This window comes from Pelobates fuscus, chromosome 6 (genome assembly GCF_036172605.1).
Source record: "Pelobates fuscus isolate aPelFus1 chromosome 6, aPelFus1.pri, whole genome shotgun sequence".
NCBI classification, from domain to species: domain Eukaryota; kingdom Metazoa; phylum Chordata; class Amphibia; order Anura; family Pelobatidae; genus Pelobates; species Pelobates fuscus.
Genome location: NC_086322.1, coordinates 19,883,640 through 19,904,589, shown reverse-complemented (window position 1 = coordinate 19,904,589; position 20,950 = coordinate 19,883,640). Strand labels below are relative to the sequence as shown.

At 44.4% G+C, this 20,950-nt stretch overlaps 1 protein-coding gene across 1 annotated transcript in view; it reads left to right on the top strand.

The window, feature by feature from the left end:
- The window catches only part of FBXO41 (F-box protein 41), a 144,806-nt gene that overhangs the window by 115,534 nt on the left and 8,322 nt on the right, over positions 1-20,950 (top strand). The window contains exons 8-9 of the mRNA XM_063457545.1: positions 1,625-1,777; positions 8,595-8,690. Of these exons, the coding sequence (XP_063313615.1) occupies positions 1,625-1,777; positions 8,595-8,690 (249 nt within the window). The remainder of the gene's footprint in view (positions 1-1,624; positions 1,778-8,594; positions 8,691-20,950) is intronic.

The following is a 20,950-nucleotide window of genomic DNA, read 5'->3' as shown; positions in this document are numbered from 1 at the left end:
TTTAGGAGTCAAATCAGTTTTGTTTATTTCCCTGCAGCCCTAGCGACACCTCCCAAGCCTGCATAAAAAAAAGTTTCATTTTCAATTAGAAGTTCATTCAAATCATTTTCAATTAAAGGTTAACTTACTTTTGAATTTTTATCTCCTGCTCTGTTAATTGAAATGTAATCACATACAGGAATCCCGAGCAATGTATTTTAAGCTATTAACAGAGCAGGAGTTAAGAAGTTCTTATTTAAACAGACTGTGCAATTAAGGAAGTGTAAACATTAGATCTCTCTTTACCAGAAGTGTTTAGGAAAGCTGTGCAAGTCACATGCAGGGAGGTGTTACTAGGGCTGTATGAACAAAGTGATTTAACTACTAAATGGCAGAGAATTGGCCAGTGAGACTGCAGGTGCATTATCTATACATCAAAACTGCTTCATTAAGCTAAAGTTGCTTTGGTGACTATCAGCGGTGTATCTTGGTTTTGTGCTGCCCTAGGCAGGACAAAACTCAGACACCCCCCCCCCCCCCCGCGCGCGCGCCACCCCCACCCAACCCTTCCCCCGCCTTCTAAATACACACACATTCACTGACAGATACGCATACACTAGCTAACAGACACACACAGTCAGACACACACAGTCGGACACACACACACACTAACAAACACACACAGTCGGACACACACACTAACAAACACACACAGTCGGACACACACACACTAACAGACACACACAGTGAGACACACACACACTAACAGACACACACAGTCAGACACACACAGTCAGACACACACACACTAACAGACACACACACTATCAGACACACACAGTCAGACACACACACAAACATTAACCCTTTTTTTTTTTTTATTTACTCCCCCCCCCCCCCGTCTCCTTACCTTTGGGAATGCTGGGGGTGGGGGGGTTCTCCCATTCCCTGGTGGTCCAGTGGCTGCAGGGCGGCACTGGCGGGCAGGCTGGGTGGCTGGCGAGGGAGCTCTTCCCCTGAGCTCTCTGCTCAGCTCCCTCGCGCGCTGCCCGCAGAGTGAGGCTGGGAGGCGGAGCCGGAATATGACGTCATATTCCGGCTCCCAGTCTCACTCTGCGGGCGGCGCGCGAGGGAGCTGAGCAGAGAGCTCAGGGGAAGAGCTCCCTCGCCGGCCACCCAGCAACCAGCCCAGCATGTCTGTTAGCCGCAAGGCTAACAAGACATTTGCCCTGGGCATTTGGGGGCGGCGTTTTTTGCCGCCCCCTGGAAAATGCCGCCCAAGGCAAATGCCTTGTTTGCCTTGCGGATAATACGCCCCTGGTGACTATAGTGTCCTTTTAATTGAAAATGTAGACAATAACTGAGTTTTGAAGAGAGCTTTAGTTGACAGGTTCAGTCGTGCACAGTATTCACTATAAGTTGTTGGACCGGGTATACAAATCAGCCTGTCTGACCGGAGTACCAGGGCAGTTACCTCTTTAGAAACTCTTCACAATAAGACAAAAGCCAAGTAATTTAATCACAGGGTTATATACTAATGAGAGAATTATTGGGAAATCAGAGTGAATTCAAGTATTAAATGTATATATATATATACACGTTTTTGTATTCAGAGTAACACAGCTTGTTATATGTGTGTTTACAGGGGTTGCCTCGAATCTGGCCTGGAATCAATGCTGAAGGCAACAGGGGGCAACCTCCTGATCCTGCGTATATCCCACTGTCCCAATGTCCTGACTGATCGATCGCTTTGGCTGGCCAGCTGTTACTGCCGAGCTCTGCAGGCTGTTACATACAGGTACTGATACTGCCAAGCTCTGCAGGCTGTTACATACAGTTACTGATACTGCCGAGCTCTGCAGGCTGTTACATACAGGTACTGATACTGCCGAGCTCTGCAGGCTGTTACATACAGTTACTGATACTGCCGAGCTCTGCAGGCTGTTACATACAGGTACTGATACTGCCGAGCTCTGCAGGCTGTTACATACAGGTACTGATACTGCCGAGCTCTGCAGGCTGTTACATACAGGTACTGTTACTGCCGAGCTCTGCAGGCTGTTACATACAGGTACTGATACTGCCGAGCTCTGCAGGCTGTTACATACAGGTACTGATACTGCCGAGCTCTGCAGGCTGTTACATACAGGTACTGTTACTGCCGAGCACTGCAGGCTGTTACATACAGGTACTGATACTGCCGAGCTCTGCAGGCTGTTACATACAGGTACTGATACTGCCGAGCTCTGCAAACTGTTACATACAGGTACTGATACTGCCGAGCTCTGCAGGCTGTTACATACAGGTACTGATACTGCCGAGCTCTGCAGGCTGTTACATACAGGTACTGATACTGCCGAGCTCTGCAGGCTGTTACATACAGGTACTGATACTGCCGAGCTCTGCAGGCTGTTACATACAGGTACTGATACTGCCGAGCTCTGCAGGCTGTTACATACAGGTACTGATACTGCCGAGCTCTGCAGGCTGTTACATACAGGTACTGATACTGCCGAACTTTGCAGGCTGTTACATACAGGTACTGATACTGCCGAGCTCTGCAGGCTGTTACATACAGGTACTGATACTTCCGAGCTCTTCAGGCTGTTACATACAGGTACTGATACTGCCGAGAACTGCAGGCTGTTACATACAGGTACTGATACTGCCGAGCTCTTCAGGCTGTTACATACAGGTACTGATACTGCCGAGCTCTGCAGGCTGTTACATACAGGTACTGTTATTGCAGAGTGCTACAAACTGTTAAATACAGGTACTGTTACTGCAGAGTACTCCAAACTGTTACATACTGTTGCTGTCAGGCACTGCAAGCTGTTACATACTGGTACTGTTACTGTCAGGCACTGCAAGCTGTTACATACTGGTACTGTTACTGTCAGGCACTGCAAGCTGTTACATACTGGTACTGTTACTGTCAGGCACTGCAAGCTGTTACATACTGGTACTGTTACTGTCAGGCACTGCAAGCTGTTACATACTGGTACTGTGACTGTCAGGCACTGCAAGCTGTTACATACTGGTACTGTGACTGTCAGGCACTGCAAGCTGTTACATACTGGTACTGTTACTGTCAGGTACTGCAAGCTGTTACATACTGGTACTGTGACTGTCAGGCACTGCAAGCTGTTACATACTGGTACTGTGACTGTCAGGTACTGCAAGCTGTTACATACTGGTACTGTGACTGTCAGGCACTGCAAGCTGTTACATACTGGTACTGTTACTGTCAGGCACTGCAAGCTGTTACATACTGGTACTGTGACTGTCAGGCACTGCAAGCTGTTACATACTGGTACTGTGACTGTCAGGCACTGCAAGCTGTTACATACTGGTACTGTTACTGTCAGGCACTGCAAGCTGTTACATACTGGTATTGTGACTGTCAGGCACTGCAAGCTGTTACATACTGGTACTGTTACTGTCAGGCACTGCAAGCTGTTACATACTGGTACTGTGACTGTCAGGCACTGCAAGCTGTTACATACTGGTACTGTTACTGTCAGGCACTGCAAGCTGTTACATACTGGTACTGTTACTGTCAGGCACTGCAAGCTGTTACATACTGGTACTGTGACTGTCAGGCACTGCAAGCTGTTACATACTGGTACTGTGACTGTCAGGCACTGCAAGCTGTTACATACTGGTACTGTTACTGTCAGGTACTGCAAGCTGTTACATACTGGTACTGTGACTGTCAGGCACTGCAAGCTGTTACATACTGGTACTGTGACTGTCAGGTACTGCAAGCTGTTACATACTGGTACTGTGACTGTCAGGCACTGCAAGCTGTTACATACTGGTACTGTTACTGTCAGGCACTGCAAGCTGTTACATACTGGTACTGTGACTGTCAGGCACTGCAAGCTGTTACATACTGGTACTGTGACTGTCAGGCACTGCAAGCTGTTACATACTGGTACTGTTACTGTCAGGCACTGCAAGCTGTTACATACTGGTATTGTGACTGTCAGGCACTGCAAGCTGTTACATACTGGTACTGTTACTGTCAGGCACTGCAAGCTGTTACATACTGGTACTGTGACTGTCAGGCACTGCAAGCTGTTACATACTGGTACTGTGACTGTCAGGCACTGCAAGCTGTTACATACTGGTACTGTTACTGTCAGGCACTGCAAGCTGTTACATACTGGTACTGTGACTGTCAGGCACTGCAAGCTGTTAGATACTGGTACTGTTACTGTCAGGCACTGCAAGCTGTTACATACTGGTACTGTTACTGTCAGGCACTGCAAGCTGTTACATACTGGTACTGTGACTGTCAGGCACTGCAAGCTGTTAGATACTGGTACTGTTACTGTCAGGCACTGCAAGCTGTTACATACTGGTACTGTTACTGTCAGGCACTGCAAGCTGTTACATACTGGTACTGTGACTGTCAGGCACTGCAAGCTGTTACATACTGGTACTGTGACTGTCAGGCACTGCAAGCTGTTACATACTGGTACTGTTACTGTCAGGTACTGCAAGCTGTTACATACTGGTACTGTGACTGTCAGGCACTGCAAGCTGTTACATACTGGTACTGTGACTGTCAGGTACTGCAAGCTGTTACATACTGGTACTGTGACTGTCAGGCACTGCAAGCTGTTACATACTGGTACTGTTACTGTCAGGCACTGCAAGCTGTTACATACTGGTACTGTGACTGTCAGGCACTGCAAGCTGTTACATACTGGTACTGTGACTGTCAGGCACTGCAAGCTGTTACATACTGGTACTGTTACTGTCAGGCACTGCAAGCTGTTACATACTGGTATTGTGACTGTCAGGCACTGCAAGCTGTTACATACTGGTACTGTTACTGTCAGGCACTGCAAGCTGTTACATACTGGTACTGTGACTGTCAGGCACTGCAAGCTGTTACATACTGGTACTGTTACTGTCAGGCACTGCAAGCTGTTACATACTGGTACTGTTACTGTCAGGCACTGCAAGCTGTTACATACTGGTACTGTGACTGTCAGGCACTGCAAGCTGTTACATACTGGTACTGTGACTGTCAGGCACTGCAAGCTGTTACATACTGGTACTGTTACTGTCAGGTACTGCAAGCTGTTACATACTGGTACTGTGACTGTCAGGCACTGCAAGCTGTTACATACTGGTACTGTGACTGTCAGGTACTGCAAGCTGTTACATACTGGTACTGTGACTGTCAGGCACTGCAAGCTGTTACATACTGGTACTGTTACTGTCAGGCACTGCAAGCTGTTACATACTGGTACTGTGACTGTCAGGCACTGCAAGCTGTTACATACTGGTACTGTGACTGTCAGGCACTGCAAGCTGTTACATACTGGTACTGTTACTGTCAGGCACTGCAAGCTGTTACATACTGGTATTGTGACTGTCAGGCACTGCAAGCTGTTACATACTGGTACTGTTACTGTCAGGCACTGCAAGCTGTTACATACTGGTACTGTGACTGTCAGGCACTGCAAGCTGTTACATACTGGTACTGTGACTGTCAGGCACTGCAAGCTGTTACATACTGGTACTGTTACTGTCAGGCACTGCAAGCTGTTACATACTGGTACTGTGACTGTCAGGCACTGCAAGCTGTTAGATACTGGTACTGTTACTGTCAGGCACTGCAAGCTGTTACATACTGGTACTGTGACTGTCAGGCACTGCAAGCTGTTACATACTGGTACTGTGACTGTCAGGCACTGCAAGCTGTTACATACTGGTACTGTTACTGTCAGGCACTGCAAGCTGTTACATACTGGTACTGTGACTGTCAGGCACTGCAAGCTGTTACATACTGGTACTGTTACTGTCAGGCACTGCAAGCTGTTACATACTGGTACTGTGACTGTCAGGCACTGCAAGCTGTTACATACTGGTACTGTGACTGTCAGGCACTGCAAGCTGTTACATACTGGTACTGTGACTGTCAGGCACTGCAAGCTGTTACATACTGGTACTGTGACTGTCAGGCACTGCAAGCTGTTACATACTGGTACTGTGACTGTCAGGCACTGCAAGCTGTTACATACTGGTACTGTTACTGTCAGGCACTGCAAGCTGTTACATACTGGTACTGTTACTGTCAGGCACTGCAAGCTGTTACATACTGGTACTGTTACTGTCAGGCACTGCAAGCTGTTACATACTGGTACTGTGACTGTCAGGTACTGCAAGCTGTTACATACTGGTACTGTTACTGTCAGGCACTGCAAGCTGTTACATACTGGTACTGTGACTGTCAGGCACTGCAAGCTGTTACATACTGGTACTGTGACTGTCAGGCACTGCAAGCTGTTACATACTGGTACTGTGACTGTCAGGCACTGCAAGCTGTTACATACTGGTACTGTGACTGTCAGGCACTGCAAGCTGTTACATACTGGTACTGTGACTGTCAGGCACTGCAAGCTGTTACATACTGGTACTGTTACTGTCAGGCACTGCAAGCTGTTACATACTGGTACTGTTACTGTCAGGCACTGCAAGCTGTTACATACTGGTACTGTTGCTGTCAGGCACTGCAAGCTGTTACATACTGGTACTGTTACTGTCAGGCACTGCAAGCTGTTACATACTGGTACTGTGACTGTCAGGCACTGCAAGCTGTTACATACTGGTACTGTGACTGTCAGGCACTGCAAGCTGTTACATACTGGTACTGTGACTGTCAGGCACTGCAAGCTGTTACATACTGGTACTGTGACTGTCAGGCACTGCAAGCTGTTACATACTGGTACTGTGACTGTCAGGCACTGCAAGCTGTTACATACTGGTACTGTGACTGTCAGGCACTGGAAGCTGTTACATACTGGTACTGTGACTGTCTGGCACTGCAAGCTGTTACATACTGGTACTGTGACTGTCAGGTACTGCAAGCTGTTACATACTGGTACTGTGACTGCCAGGCACTGCAAGCTGTTACATACTGGTACTGTTACTGTCAGGCACTGCAAGCTGTTACATACTGGTACTGTGACTGTCAGGCACTGCAAGCTGTTACATACTGGTACTGTTACTGTCAGGCACTGCAAGCTGTTACATACTGGTACTGTGACTGTCAGGCACTGCAAGCTGTTACATACTGGTACTGTGACTGTCAGGCACTGCAAGCTGTTACATGGAGGTACTGTGACTGTCAGGCACTGCAAGCTGTTACATACTGGCACTGTTACTGTCAGGCACTGCAAGCTGTTACATACTGGTACTGTGACTGTCAGGCACTGCAAGCTGTTACATACTGGTACTGTGACTGTCAGGCACTGCAAGCTGTTACATACTGGTACTGTGACTGTCAGGCACTGCAAGCTGTTACATACTGGTACTGTGACTGTCAGGCACTGCAAGCTGTTACATACTGGTACTGTGACTGTCAGGCACTGCAAGCTGTTACATACTGGTACTGTGACTGTCAGGCACTGCAAGCTGTTACATACTGGTACTGTGACTGTCAGGCACTGCAAGCTGTTACATACTGGTACTGTGACTGTCAGGTACTGCAAGCTGTTACATACTGGTACTGTTACTGTCAGGCACTGCAAGCTGTTACATACTGGTACTGTGACTGTCAGGCACTGCAAGCTGTTACATACTGGTACTGTTACTGTCAGGCACTGCAAGCTGTTACATACTGGTACTGTGACTGTCAGGCACTGCAAGCTGTTACATACTGGTACTGTGACTGTCAGTTACTGCAAGCTGTTACATACTGGTACTGTGACTGTCAGGCACTGCAAGCTGTTACATACTGGTACTGTTACTGTCAGGCACTGCAAGCTGTTACATACTGGTACTGTTACTGTCAGGCACTGCAAGCTGTTACATACTGGTACTGTGACTGTCAGGCACTGCAAGCTGTTACATACTGGTACTGTGACTGTCAGGCACTGCAAGCTGTTACATACTGGTACTGTTACTGTCAGGCACTGCAAGCTGTTACATACTGGTACTGTGACTGTCAGGCACTGCAAGCTGTTACATACTGGTACTGTGACTGTCAGGCACTGCAAGCTGTTACATACTGGTACTGTGACTGTTAGGCACTGCAAGCTGTTACATACTGGTACTGTTACTGTCAGGCACTGCAAGCTGTTACATACTGGTACTGTGACTGTCAGGTACTGCAAGCTGTTACATACTGGTTCTGTGACTGTCAGGCACTGTAAGCTGTTACATACTGGTACTGTGACTGTCAGGCACTGCAAGCTGTTACATACAGGTACTGTGACTGTCAGGCACTGCAAGCTGTTACATACTGGTACTGTGACTGTCAGGCACTGCAAGCTGTTACATACTGGTACTGTGACTGTCAGGCACTGCAAGCTGTTACATACTGTTACTGTTACTGTCAGGTACTGCAAGCTGTTACATACTGGTACTGTGACTGTCAGGTACTGCAAGCTGTTACATAACAGTACCATTACTGCTGAGCACTGTAAGCTGGTTACTGCAAGCTGTTATAATTTATGTGATGCAAACACTCCTGGAATATTTTGCAGTTAAACAGATACTAAAACCATTAATTGAAGAATAGGGGGGAGGGGGTACTAGAATGATAAAAATCTCCATCTTCCTAACCTGTGTGTACTGTGCTTCTATCCATACAGAAGCTCCACTGATCCTGTTGGCCATGAAGTTATCTGGGCATTAGGAGCTGGTTGCAGAGATATCATTTCCCTCCAGGTGGCGCCATTGCACCCTTGGTAAGTTTGGGTGGATTTATTGATGATAATAACAGTGAACATTTCAGCTAAATATTGTAATTATGGTGACTAAGGTATAACTGCAGAACATAAATCCCTAAATTGAACAGTTTAAATTATTATGTGGGATTTGCTGAGCACCGCTGCCCACATCCACTACTTCCTATGGAGAGGTGCTGGCTCTCTGTGTGAGCTAAGCCTACTGGGACATGGATTGGCTAATTGCTTGAGAGCCTTCAGGTTCTCGGCCCATAAGCTAGCCATTGCAGGTCTTAGCTCAGGGGAGCTAACTGAAGCTCCTGCTTAGGAGATCCTGTCTCTCCTTAGGAAATTGTTTAGGCAGGAGCAAAAGCCGCCAGACCCCAGGTAAGAAATCAAACAATTCTATAATTGTTTGATTACTGTTAATGGGAGAACGCCAGGGCTCTGATAGTACCATAACTACCACATAACAATGTATGCATACATTAACCAGGATAGAATACTGTCATTATAACATTGTGTTAACCTATGTAACATAGTATTATTGTAATGCTATATTAACCTGGGTATCAGTGTCATTATAACACTGTATTAATCTGGGTATCATAGTGTCATTATAACACTGTATTAATCTGGGTAACATAGTGTCATTATAACACTGTATTAGTCTGGGTATCATAGTGTCATTATAACTCTGTATTAATCTGGGTAACATAGTGTCATTATAACACTGTATTAGTCTGGGTATCATAGTGTCATTATAACACTGTATTAATCTGGGTAACATAGTGTCATTATAACACTGTATTAACCTGGGTATCATAGTGTCATTATAACACTGTATTAGTCTGGGTATCATAGTGTCATTATAGCACTGTATTAATCTGGGTAACATAGTGTAATTATAACTCTGTATTAGTCTGGGTATCATAGTGTCATTATAACACTGTATTAATCTGGGTATCATAGTGTCATTATAACACTGTATTAGTCTGGGTATCATAGTGTCATTATAACACTGTATTAATCTGGGTAACATAGTGTCATTATAACACTGTATTAACCTGGGTATCATAGTGTCATTATAACACTGTATTAGTCTGGGTATCATAGTGTCATTATAGCACTGTATTAATCTGGGTAACATAGTGTCATTATAACACTGTATTAGTCTGGGTATCATAGTGTCATTATAACACTGTATTAATCTGGGTATCATAGTGTCATTATAACACTGTATTAGTCTGGGTATCATAGTGTCATTATAACACTGTATTAATCTGGGTAACATAGTGTCATTATAACACTGTATTAACCTGGGTATCATAGTGCCATTATAACACTGTATTAGTCTGGGTATCATAGTGTCATTATAGCACTGTATTAGTCTGGGTAACATAGTGTAATTATAACTCTGTATTAGTCTGGGTAACATAGTGTCATTATAACTCTGTATTAATCTGGGTATCATAGTGTCATTATAACTCTGTATTAGTCTGGGTATCATAGTGTCATTATAACACTGTATTAATCTGGGTATCATAGTGTAATTATAACACTGTATTAATCTAGGTATCATAGTGTCATTATAACACTGTATTAATCTGGGTATCATAGTGTCATTATAACACTGTATTAGTCTGGGTATCATAGTGTCATTATAACACTGTATTAATCTGGGTATCATAGTGTCATTATAACTCTGTATTAATCTGGGTATCATAGTGTCATTATAACACTGTATTAGTCTGGGTATCATAGTGTCATTATAACACTGTATTAGTCTGGGTAACATAGTGTAATTATAACACTGTATTAATCTGGGTAACATAGTGTCATTATAACACTGTATTAATCTGGGTATCATAGTGTCATTATAACACTGTATTAATCTGGGTAACATAGTGTCATTATAACACTGTATTAATCTGGGTATCATAGTGTCATTATAACACTGTATTAGTCTGGGTAACATAGTGTCATTATAACACTGTATTAGTCTGGGTTTATAGTGTCATTATAACACTGTATTAATCTGGGTAACATAGTGTCATTATAACTCTGTATTAGTCTGGGTATCATAGTGTCATTATAACACTGTATTAATCTGGGTATCATAGTGTCATTATAACACTGTATTAGTCTGGGTAACATAGTGTCATTATAACACTGTATTAGTCTGGGTATCATAGTGTAATTATAACACTGTATTAATCTGGGTATCATAGTGTAATTATAACACTGTATTAATCTGGGTATCATAGTGTCATTATAACACTGTATTAATCTGGGTAACATAGTGTCATTATAACACTGTATTAATCTGGGTAACATAGTGTAATTATAACACTGTATTAATCTGGGTAACATAGTGTCATTATAACTCTGTATTAGTCTGGGTATCATAGTGTCATTATAACACTGTATTAGTCTGGGTAACATAGTGTAATTATAACACTGTATTAACCTGGGTAGCATAGTGTCATTATAACACTGTATTAATCTGGGTAACATAGTGTCATTATAACACTGTATTAGTCTGGGTTTATAGTGTCATTATAACTCTGTATTAATCTGGGTAACATAGTGTCATTATAACTCTGTATTAGTCTGGGTATCATAGTGTCATTATAACACTGTATTAATCTAGGTATCATAGTGTCATTATAACACTGTATTAATCTGGGTATCATAGTGTCATTATAACACTGTATTAATCTGGGTAACATAGTGTCATTATAACACTGTATTAATCTGGGTATCATAGTGTCATTATAACACTGTATTAATCTGGGTAACATAGTGTCATTATAACACTGTATTAATCTGGGTATCGTAGTGTCATTATAACACTGTATTAATCTGGGTATCATAGTGTCATTATAACTCTGTATTAATCTGGGTAACATAGTGTCATTATAACACTGTATTAATCTGGGTATCATAGTGTCATTATAACACTGTATTAGTCTGGGTAACATAGTGTTATTATAACTCTGTATTAATCTGGGTATCATAGTGTAATTATAACACTGTATTAGTCTGGGTATCATAGTGCCATTATAACTCTGTATTAGTCTGGGTATCATAGTGTCATTATAACACTGTATTAATCTGGGTAACATAGTGTCATTATAACACTGTATTAATCTGGGTAACATAGTGTAATTATAACACTGTATTAGTCTGGGTATCATAGTGTCATTATAACACTGTATTAATCTGGGTATCATAGTGTCATTATAACACTGTATTAATCTGGGTAACATAGTGTCATTATAACACTGTATTAGTCTGGGTAACATAGTGTCATTATAACACTGTATTAATCTGGGTATCATAGTGTAATTATAACACTGTATTAATCTGGGTATCATAGTGTCATTATAACTCTGTATTAGTCTGGGTATCATAGTGTCATTATAACACTGTATTAATCTGGGTATCATAGTGTCATTATAACACTGTATTAATCTGGGTATCATAGTGTCATTATAACACTGCATTAATCTGGGTAACATAGTGTAATTATAACACTGTATTAATCTGGGTATCATAGTGTCATTATAACACTGTATTAGTCTGGGTATCATAGTGTCATTATAACACTGTATTAGTCTGGGTATCATAGTGTAATTATAACACTGTATTAATCTGGGTATCATAGTGTCATTATAACACTGTATTAATCTGGGTAACATAGTGTCATTATAACACTGTATTAGTCTGGGTATCATAGTGTCATTATAACACTGTATTAATCTGGGTATCATAGTGTAATTATAACTCTGTATTAGTCTGGGTATCATAGTGTAATTATAACACTGTATTAATCTGGGTATCATAGTGTCATTATAACTCTGTATTAATCTGGGTATCATAGTGTCATTATAACACTGTATTAATCTGGGTATCATAGTGTAATTATAACTCTGTATTAGTCTGGGTAACATAGTGTCATTATAACACTGTATTAATCTGGGTAACATAGTGCCATTATAACTCTGTATTAGTCTGGGTATCATAGTGTCATTATACCACTGTATTAATCTGGGTAACATAGTGTCATTATAACACTGTATTAGTCTGGGTAACATAGTGTCATTATAACACTGTATTAATCTGGGTAACATAGTGTCATTATAACACTGTATTAGTCTGGGTAACATAGTGTCATTATAACACTGTATTAATCTGGGTATCACAGTGTCATTATAACACTGTATTAATCTGGGTAACATAGTGTCATTATAACACTGTATTAATCTAGGTATCATAGTGTCATTATAACACTGTATTAATCTGGGTATCATAGTGTCATTATAACACTGTATTAATCTGGGTATCATAGTGTCATTATAGCACTGTATTAATCTGGGTAACATAGTTGTAGCGGAGTAGAGGTATGATCCAAGGTAGCTCCGCTGGTAGACAGGAACAGCAATCCAAGACAGGTATAAAACAGGTAGCGTAGTTACAATCCCTTCCCTCCAAGAACTAGACGACACATAGCGTGGAGGTCAACTGTCAGCTTTATTCACACATTTGCTTTTATGTCTTTTTCCCATGCAAGGGAGGTAACTTAAAATATCCAATCGCATCGTGGTCACCTCTCCTTCTCCTCCCCTTAGATTAACAGTTAAGCTCATTAGTGTGAACAGAGTTTTCCCCAGTTTCTGGATGTCCCCTAAATACAGGGGGTACGATGACAAATGAGGGGTCCCCTGGTAGGTCTGGTCTGGGTGAGCAACATACTCAAAATTCACCCAGATCAGACCAGGGGTTCGAGAGTTAAAGACATTTAAAGATTTGACCGACCGCAGGGATTCGGTAGCCGAAAACAGCTCCATAGATTCTGGCCCTGTGGTCGGTCTATTTCACTGAACAAAAAGTACCGAACATTTCAGCCATCCGGCTCTAATCTTACGTTCGGATGAATCCCCTAGTCTGGGGGATTCATCCTACCGAACGGTGGGCCGTTCGGCAGTTTGAATCGTGCGTTTCTGTGGTCCTGGAGGTCTGAGCGGTGTCTGGGTAGTCGAGCGTCCGATTTTAGTTCCAGACGCTCGACGACCAAACACCGCTGTTCGGGCGTTAAGATGGCCGCCGCCACGTGGGTATTATGCGAACGGCGGCCACCCACGAACCCAATATGGCTGTTGCAACATTGTTTCCTTCTATTAAGGGTAGGCACAAGACCACAGCAGGGTGGTCTTGCATTCGGTACTTTTAATCGGTTCCCGAACCGGCTAAGAGTTTCTGGTTCGGGAACCGATTACATTAACATGCTGTTCAAATACAAGGTAACATTCAATGACATGTAGTTCAAATACAATAGAACATTTCAGGTAACAGTCTCTTGTGGCTGCTTCTGCCACAATGCTCCCCCAGAACCAAGCCAGCATACACAGTCTGATCCCAACGGATCGGCTTGGGGATGTCTGGAGGAGTGCCCACAGATCACTTGTCCAGTTCAGTTTGTCGAGATAACCCGTCGGCATTTCCATTTAGCTTCCCCGGGCGATATTGGATGTTGAAATCAAATGGCTGCAGCGCCAAGCTCCAGCGCAGCAGCCTGGCATTGTCCCCTGACACCCGGTTCAGCCAGACCAACGGGTTGTGATCTGTGAGCAGTGAGAATGTTTGCCCATACAAATAGGGCTGCAGTTTCTTGAGGGCCCACACCACGGCAAGGCATTCCTTTTCGATGGTGGCGTAGCTTACTTCTCTGGGTAAAAGTTTTCTGCTGAGGTAAGCTACCGGATGTTCGCCGCCATCGGCTCCGATCTGGCTCAGTACTGCTCCCAATCCAAACATTGAAGCGTCTGTATGAACGAGAAAGAGTTTAGTTGGATCGGGAGCAGCTAACACAGGGGCATTAACAAGAGCATTTTTTAGGAGTTGGAATGCCTGTTCACACTCTTGGGCCCATATTACTAATTTAGGGAGGTTCTTGCAGGTTAAGTCGGTAAGGGGCTTGGCCAGGGCGCTGTAGTTAGGTACGAACTTTCGGTAATACCCTGCGGTCCCCAAAAAGGCTAGTACCTGGGTTTTAGTGCGGGGGGTTGGCCATTTAGCTACGGCCTCTATTTTGGCTGGCTCGGGTTTTTGGTGGCCGCTGCCTACTCGGTGTCCTAGGTATTGGACCTCTGCCATCCCTATATGACATTTACTGGGTTTGAGGGTCAGTCCGGCTTCTCTGATGCGGTCTAGTACTGCCCCGATATGGTCCAGATCGTCTGCCCAGGAATAACTAAAGATGGCTATGTCGTCTAAATAGGCGCAAGCGTACTCCTGAAACCCGTCTAACAGGCGGTCCACCATCCTCTGGAATGTGGCCGGGGCGTTCTTCATCCCAAATGGCATGACCCTGAATTGGTACAGGCCAAATGGGGTGACGAAGGCCGATTTGGGAATAACGTCCTCGGCTAGAGGAATTTGCCAATATCCCTTGCAAAGATCAATGGTGGTTAAGTATTTGCCCCTAGCCATTTTGTCTAATAGCTCGTCTATTCGGGGCATGGGATAGGCATCGGATACGGTTTTATCATTGAGCCTCCGGTAATCTACGCACAAGCGGGTAGTTCCATCCCGCTTCGGCACGAGTACCACTGGGGATGCCCAGGGGCTATCCGAATGCTCAATTACCCCTAACTGCAACATTTCCTTCAGCTCCTTGTACATGTTCCCCCTCACTGCTTCGGGAATGCGGTAGGGCGGTTGACGGAGCGGGGTCGGATCTAGGGTTTCTACTCGATGGGTAGCTCACGGGGTATATCCTGGGAGGTTGGAAAAAGTGGCTCCTTTTTCCCTAATTAGACTTTGGGCCTGAGCTCTTTCCTGAGGATCCAAGCGCTCCCCTAACTGTACAGCTGCGAGATCCTCTTGCAGGGTTCCTCGGGCTAGCATGTCAGGGAGGGGTAGGTTATCTGTGTCCTCAGCAGCCGAGGCGCAGATGGCGGATACCTCCTCTGTGCGCTCGTGGTAGGGTTTCAGCATGTTCACATGGAACATGCGTCTGTCCCCGGCCCCGACGCAGGGGCCAATTATATCGGTGGTATCGCAGACCTGCTCTACCACCTTGAATGGGCCCCGCCAGGAAGCCTGCAACTTGTCAGTAGGGACGGGTCGCAGCACTAGCACCTTCTGGCCGACCTGAAAGCTGCGGTACCTGGCTCCCCTATCATACCATTGGCGCTGGCGGGTCTGGGCCGCCTGGAGGTTGTTGCGCACAGCCCGGGTCAATTCCTCCAAGCGGTTCCGAAACTCCAACACATAGGGTACGATAGGGGTGCCGTCAGTGGTCGTTCCCCCCTCCCAGTGTTCTCTGATTAGATCTAGGGGTCCCCTTACTCTCCTTCCGAACAACAATTTGAAAGGGGAGAACCCAGTGGACTCTTGGGGCACCTCTCGGTAGGCGAACAGGAGATGGGGTAAGAACCGCTCCCAGTTTTTCTGGGTTGCTACGAACGTGCGGATCATTTGTTTTAGTGTTCCATTGAAACATTCGCAGAGGCCATTGGACTGGGGGTGGTATGGGGAGTTAAGGATAGCTCGGACCCCGCATACTTTCCAAAGCTGGTGAGTGACTTTGGCCGTGAATTGGGTACCCCTATCCGAAATGATCTCCCGGGGAATCCCCATACGGGTAAACATGCGCATAAGGGCGTCTACTATGGTCTTGGCGTGTACATTCGTCAGGGCTACTGCTTCGGGGTATCTAGTGGCGTAGTCTACTACGGTCAATATGTATTTCTTGCCAGACGGGCTTTTTTGTTTCAGCAGTCCGATGATGTCTACCGCTACCCGGCTAAAGGGTTCTTCGATTATGGGCAGGGTGTGTAGTTTGGCCTTGTATCGGCCCCCCCGTTTTCCCACTCTCTGACAGGTATCACAAGTATTACAGTACTGCTTAATATCCTGTGATATCCCTGGCCAGAAGAAATTCTGCAGCAGCCGATGTTTGGTTCGGCTGATCCCTAGGTGGCCTGACATGGGAATGTCATGGGCAATTCGCATTAACTCTCGTCTATACTTTCGAGGCACAATTAACTGTTTGATGGGTACGGGAATCGATCCGCCTACTACCTTTTCTGCATACCGGTATAATAACCCCTTATCCCAAGCATATCTCTCCCCCTCTAGGCCAGTCTGGTTTTTATCTACCCGGTCCTTGTAAACTTGTAGGGACGGGTCCAGGGCGACCTCGCTACCAAATTCTAATGGGGCAGCCCAGGGTAACACAGTGTGATCAGGGGGGTTCGGGCTTACCTGAGCCTCAGAGTCGATGTGTGGTGCCGTGGTGCGAGCCTGTTGACGGGTGACGACCGGGTAAGCCTCCTGTGGAGGCGGTCGGGTAACAAAAGCGGAGGTTAGCTCCCCCAAATCGTTCACCAAAATCACATCTGCAGGCAGATCCTGCATCATCCCCACTTCAATGTGCCCTGCCCCCGCTCCCCAGTCCAAATGTAGTTTAGCAGTGGGTACTTTGTAGATGGCTCCCCCTGCCACCCGAACTGCAATACAGTCTCCAGTGAGATGGTCCGGGGCCACTAGATGGTTCCGTACCAGAGTGATGGTGGCCCCGGAATCTCTTAATCCCTCCATCCGCTTTCCCTCCACATGGACCACTTGTCGGTGGCCTTGGCGGTTGTCTGATGCCGCCTGTACCGGGTTTACCTCATGGAGGGTGCCCAAGGGTTCCTCTATTTGGGTAGAGGTGAAAGGTTGAGCCAGTGCTCTGGCCTGATAGCAGTGTACTGCGGCTCGAGGGGTGGGCGGTGGTCGTTGAGGGGTCCAGGCCGGCCTGGCCCGGTTTCGGGGACAGTCTCGTTGCATATGACCAAGCTGGTTACAGGTATGGCACCGGATAGTTGCCCTGTTGTTGTACCGGGGGGGTTGTGACTGGTAGGTCCCCCCTGGTCGGGGCGAATCTACTGGGGTAAGTCGGGGAACATTTGGCGTAGATTGTACTCTAGTGGATGAGTGCTGTTCCCGCCGGGTGTCCTGATGTTCATCCGCTAGCTTAGCGGCCTCTTGCAGAGTACAGGGCTTACGATCTCTTACCCAGATCTGTAGATCTTCGGACAAACATTTGTAGAATTGTTCCAGCACCATCAACTGCGTGATCTCTTGGGACGTGACGGCTTTTGCTGCCTCAAGCCACCCGGTAGCTGCCCGTTGTAGGCGGTGTGCAAATTCTGCATGCGAGTCTTTTCCCGGTTTGTGTAGTTTCCGGAACTGTATTCGGTATGCCTCAGGTGTAATGGCATACCGTGCGAGCAAGGTTTGTTTTACCTTCTGATAGTCCCGGATATCCTCTGCCGGCATGGCTCGGTAGGCATCTGCTGCGCGGCCTGATAGGTTACCCGCTAGCAAGGGCACTTGGTCTTCGGTGCTAATGGCATGCAGCTGGCACAACCGTTCAAAGTCCTGTAAATAGCCATCAATGTCCCCCTCGGTATCAATAAATGCTTTAAACGCCTGGTACGGTATTTTAGCTTTCGCTGGCGGGGTGGGGACAGACGTTGCGATTCCTTCCCCCGCTTGTTGGTTCCTTTGCGTCGCTCGCAGCATGAGGTATGCCTGTACATCGTTGTAAACCTGGTCTGCCTTCTGCTCTGCTATGGCTGGTGGGAATAGAGCCATCCTGCTCCTATATTCCCTGGCAAACTCGGATTCCTCCTCCTCCCTTGGAGGTGCTGCAGCAGCTGCGACTCTGTCTCCTTCCATGAGCTCTGCGATTAGGACAGCCTTTGTTTTGTTGCTTGCTATCCTCCCTCTCGCTTCTAGTAACTCTTTTAGCGTGTCCCGTTTCAAGAGGGTATAATCCGTTTCCATTCAGTCCTTTTTAATTCCTGCTGAACACTTCTTGCTGTGTAGTACGATCCCGTCGCTTGCCACCAATTGTAGCGGAGTAGAGGTATGATCCAAGGTAGCTCCGCTGGTAGACAGGAACAGCAATCCAAGACAGGTATAAAACAGGTAGCGTAGTTACAATCCCTTCCCTCCAAGAACTAGACGACGGGCCGTTCGGCAGTTTGAATCGTGCGTTTCTGTGGTCCTGGAGGTCTGAGCGGTGTCTGGGTAGTCGAGCGTCCGATTTTAGTTCCAGACGCTCGACGACCAAACACCGCTGTTCGGGAGTTAAGATGGCCGCCGCCACGTGGGTATTATGCGAACGGCGGCCACCCACAAACCCAATACGGCTGTTGCAACATTGTTTCCTTCTATTAAGGGGAGGCACACGACCACAGCAGGGTGGTCTTGCATTCGGTACTTTTAATCGGTTCCCGAACCGGCTAAGAGTTTCTGTCTGGGTATCATAGTGTCATTATAACACTGTATTAGTCTGGGTATCATAGTGTCATTATAACACTGTATTAGTCTGGGTAACATAGTGTTATTATAACACTGTATTAATCTGGGTATCATAGTGCCATTATAACTCTGTATTAGTCTGGGTATCATAGTGTCATTATAACACTGTATTAATCTGGGTATCATAGTGTAATTATAACTCTGTATTAGTCTGGGTAACATAGTGTCATTATAACACTGTATTAATCTGGGTAACATAGTGCCATTATAACTCTGTATTAGTCTGGGTATCATAGTGTCATTATACCACTGTATTAATCTGGGTAACATAGTGTCATTATAACACTGTATTAGTCTGGGTAACATAGTGTCATTATAACACTGTATTAATCTGGGTAACATAGTGTCATTATAACACTGTATTAGAATGGGTAACATAGTGTCATTATAACACTGTATTAATCTGGGTATCACAGTGTCATTATAACACTGTATTAATCTGGGTAACATAGTGTCATTATAACACTGTATTAGTCTGGGTATCATAGTGTAATTATAACACTGTATTAATCTGGGTATCATAGTGTCATTATAACACTGTATTAGTCTGGGTATCATAGTATAATTATAACACTGTATTAATCTGGGTATCATAGTGTCATTATAACACTGTATTAATCTGGGTATCATAGTGTCATTATAACACTGTATTAATCTGGGTAACATAGTGTAATTATAACACTGTATTAATCTGGGTAACATAGTGTCATTATAACACTGTATTAGTCTGGGTATCATAGTGTAATTATAACACTGTATTAATCTGGGTATCATAGTGTCATTATAACACTGTATTAATCTGGGTATCATAGTGTCATTATAACACTGTATTAATCTGGGTAACATAGTGTAATTATAACACTGTATTAATCTGGGTATCATAGTGTCATTATAACACTGTATTAGTCTGGGTATCATAGTGTCATTATAACACTGTATTAGTCTGGGTATCATAGTGTAATTATAACACTGTATTAATCTGGGTATCATAGTGCCATTATAACACTGTATTAGTCTGGGTATCATAGTGTCATTATAACTCTGTATTAATCTGGGTATCATAGTGTCATTATAACACTGTATTAATCTGGGTAACATAGTGTAATTATAACACTGTATTAATCTGGGTATCATAGTGTCATTATAACACTGTATTAGTCTGGGTATCATAGTGTCATTATAACACTGTATTAGTCTGGGTATCATAGTGTCATTATAGCACTGTATTAATCTGGGTATCATAGTGTCATTATAACACTGTATTAATCTGGGTATCATAGTGTCATTATAACTCTGTATTAGTCTGGGTATCATAGTGTCATTATAACACTGTATTAGTCTGGGTATCATAGTGTCATTATAACACTGTATTAATCTGGGTATCATAGTGTCATTATAACACTGTATTAATCTGGGTATCATAGTGCCATTATAACACTGTATTAATCTGGGTATCATAGTGTAATTATAACACTGTATTAATCTGGGTAACATAGTGTCATTATAACACTGTATTAATCTGGGTATCATAGTGTCATTATAACTCTGTATTAGTCTGGGTATCACAGTGTCATTATAACACTGTATTAATCTGGGTATCATAGTGTCATTATAACTCTGTATTAGTCTGGGTATCATAGTGTCATTATAACACTGTATTAGTCTGGGTATCATAGTGTCATTATAACACTGTATTAGTCTGGGTAACATAGTGTTATTATAACACTGTATTAATCTGGGTATCATAGTGTAATTATAACACTGTATTAATCTGGGTATCATAGTGCCATTATAACACTGTATTAATCTGGGTATCATAGTGTCATTATAACACTGTATTAATCTGGGTATCATAGTGTCATTATAACTCTGTATTAACCTGGGTAACATATTGTCAT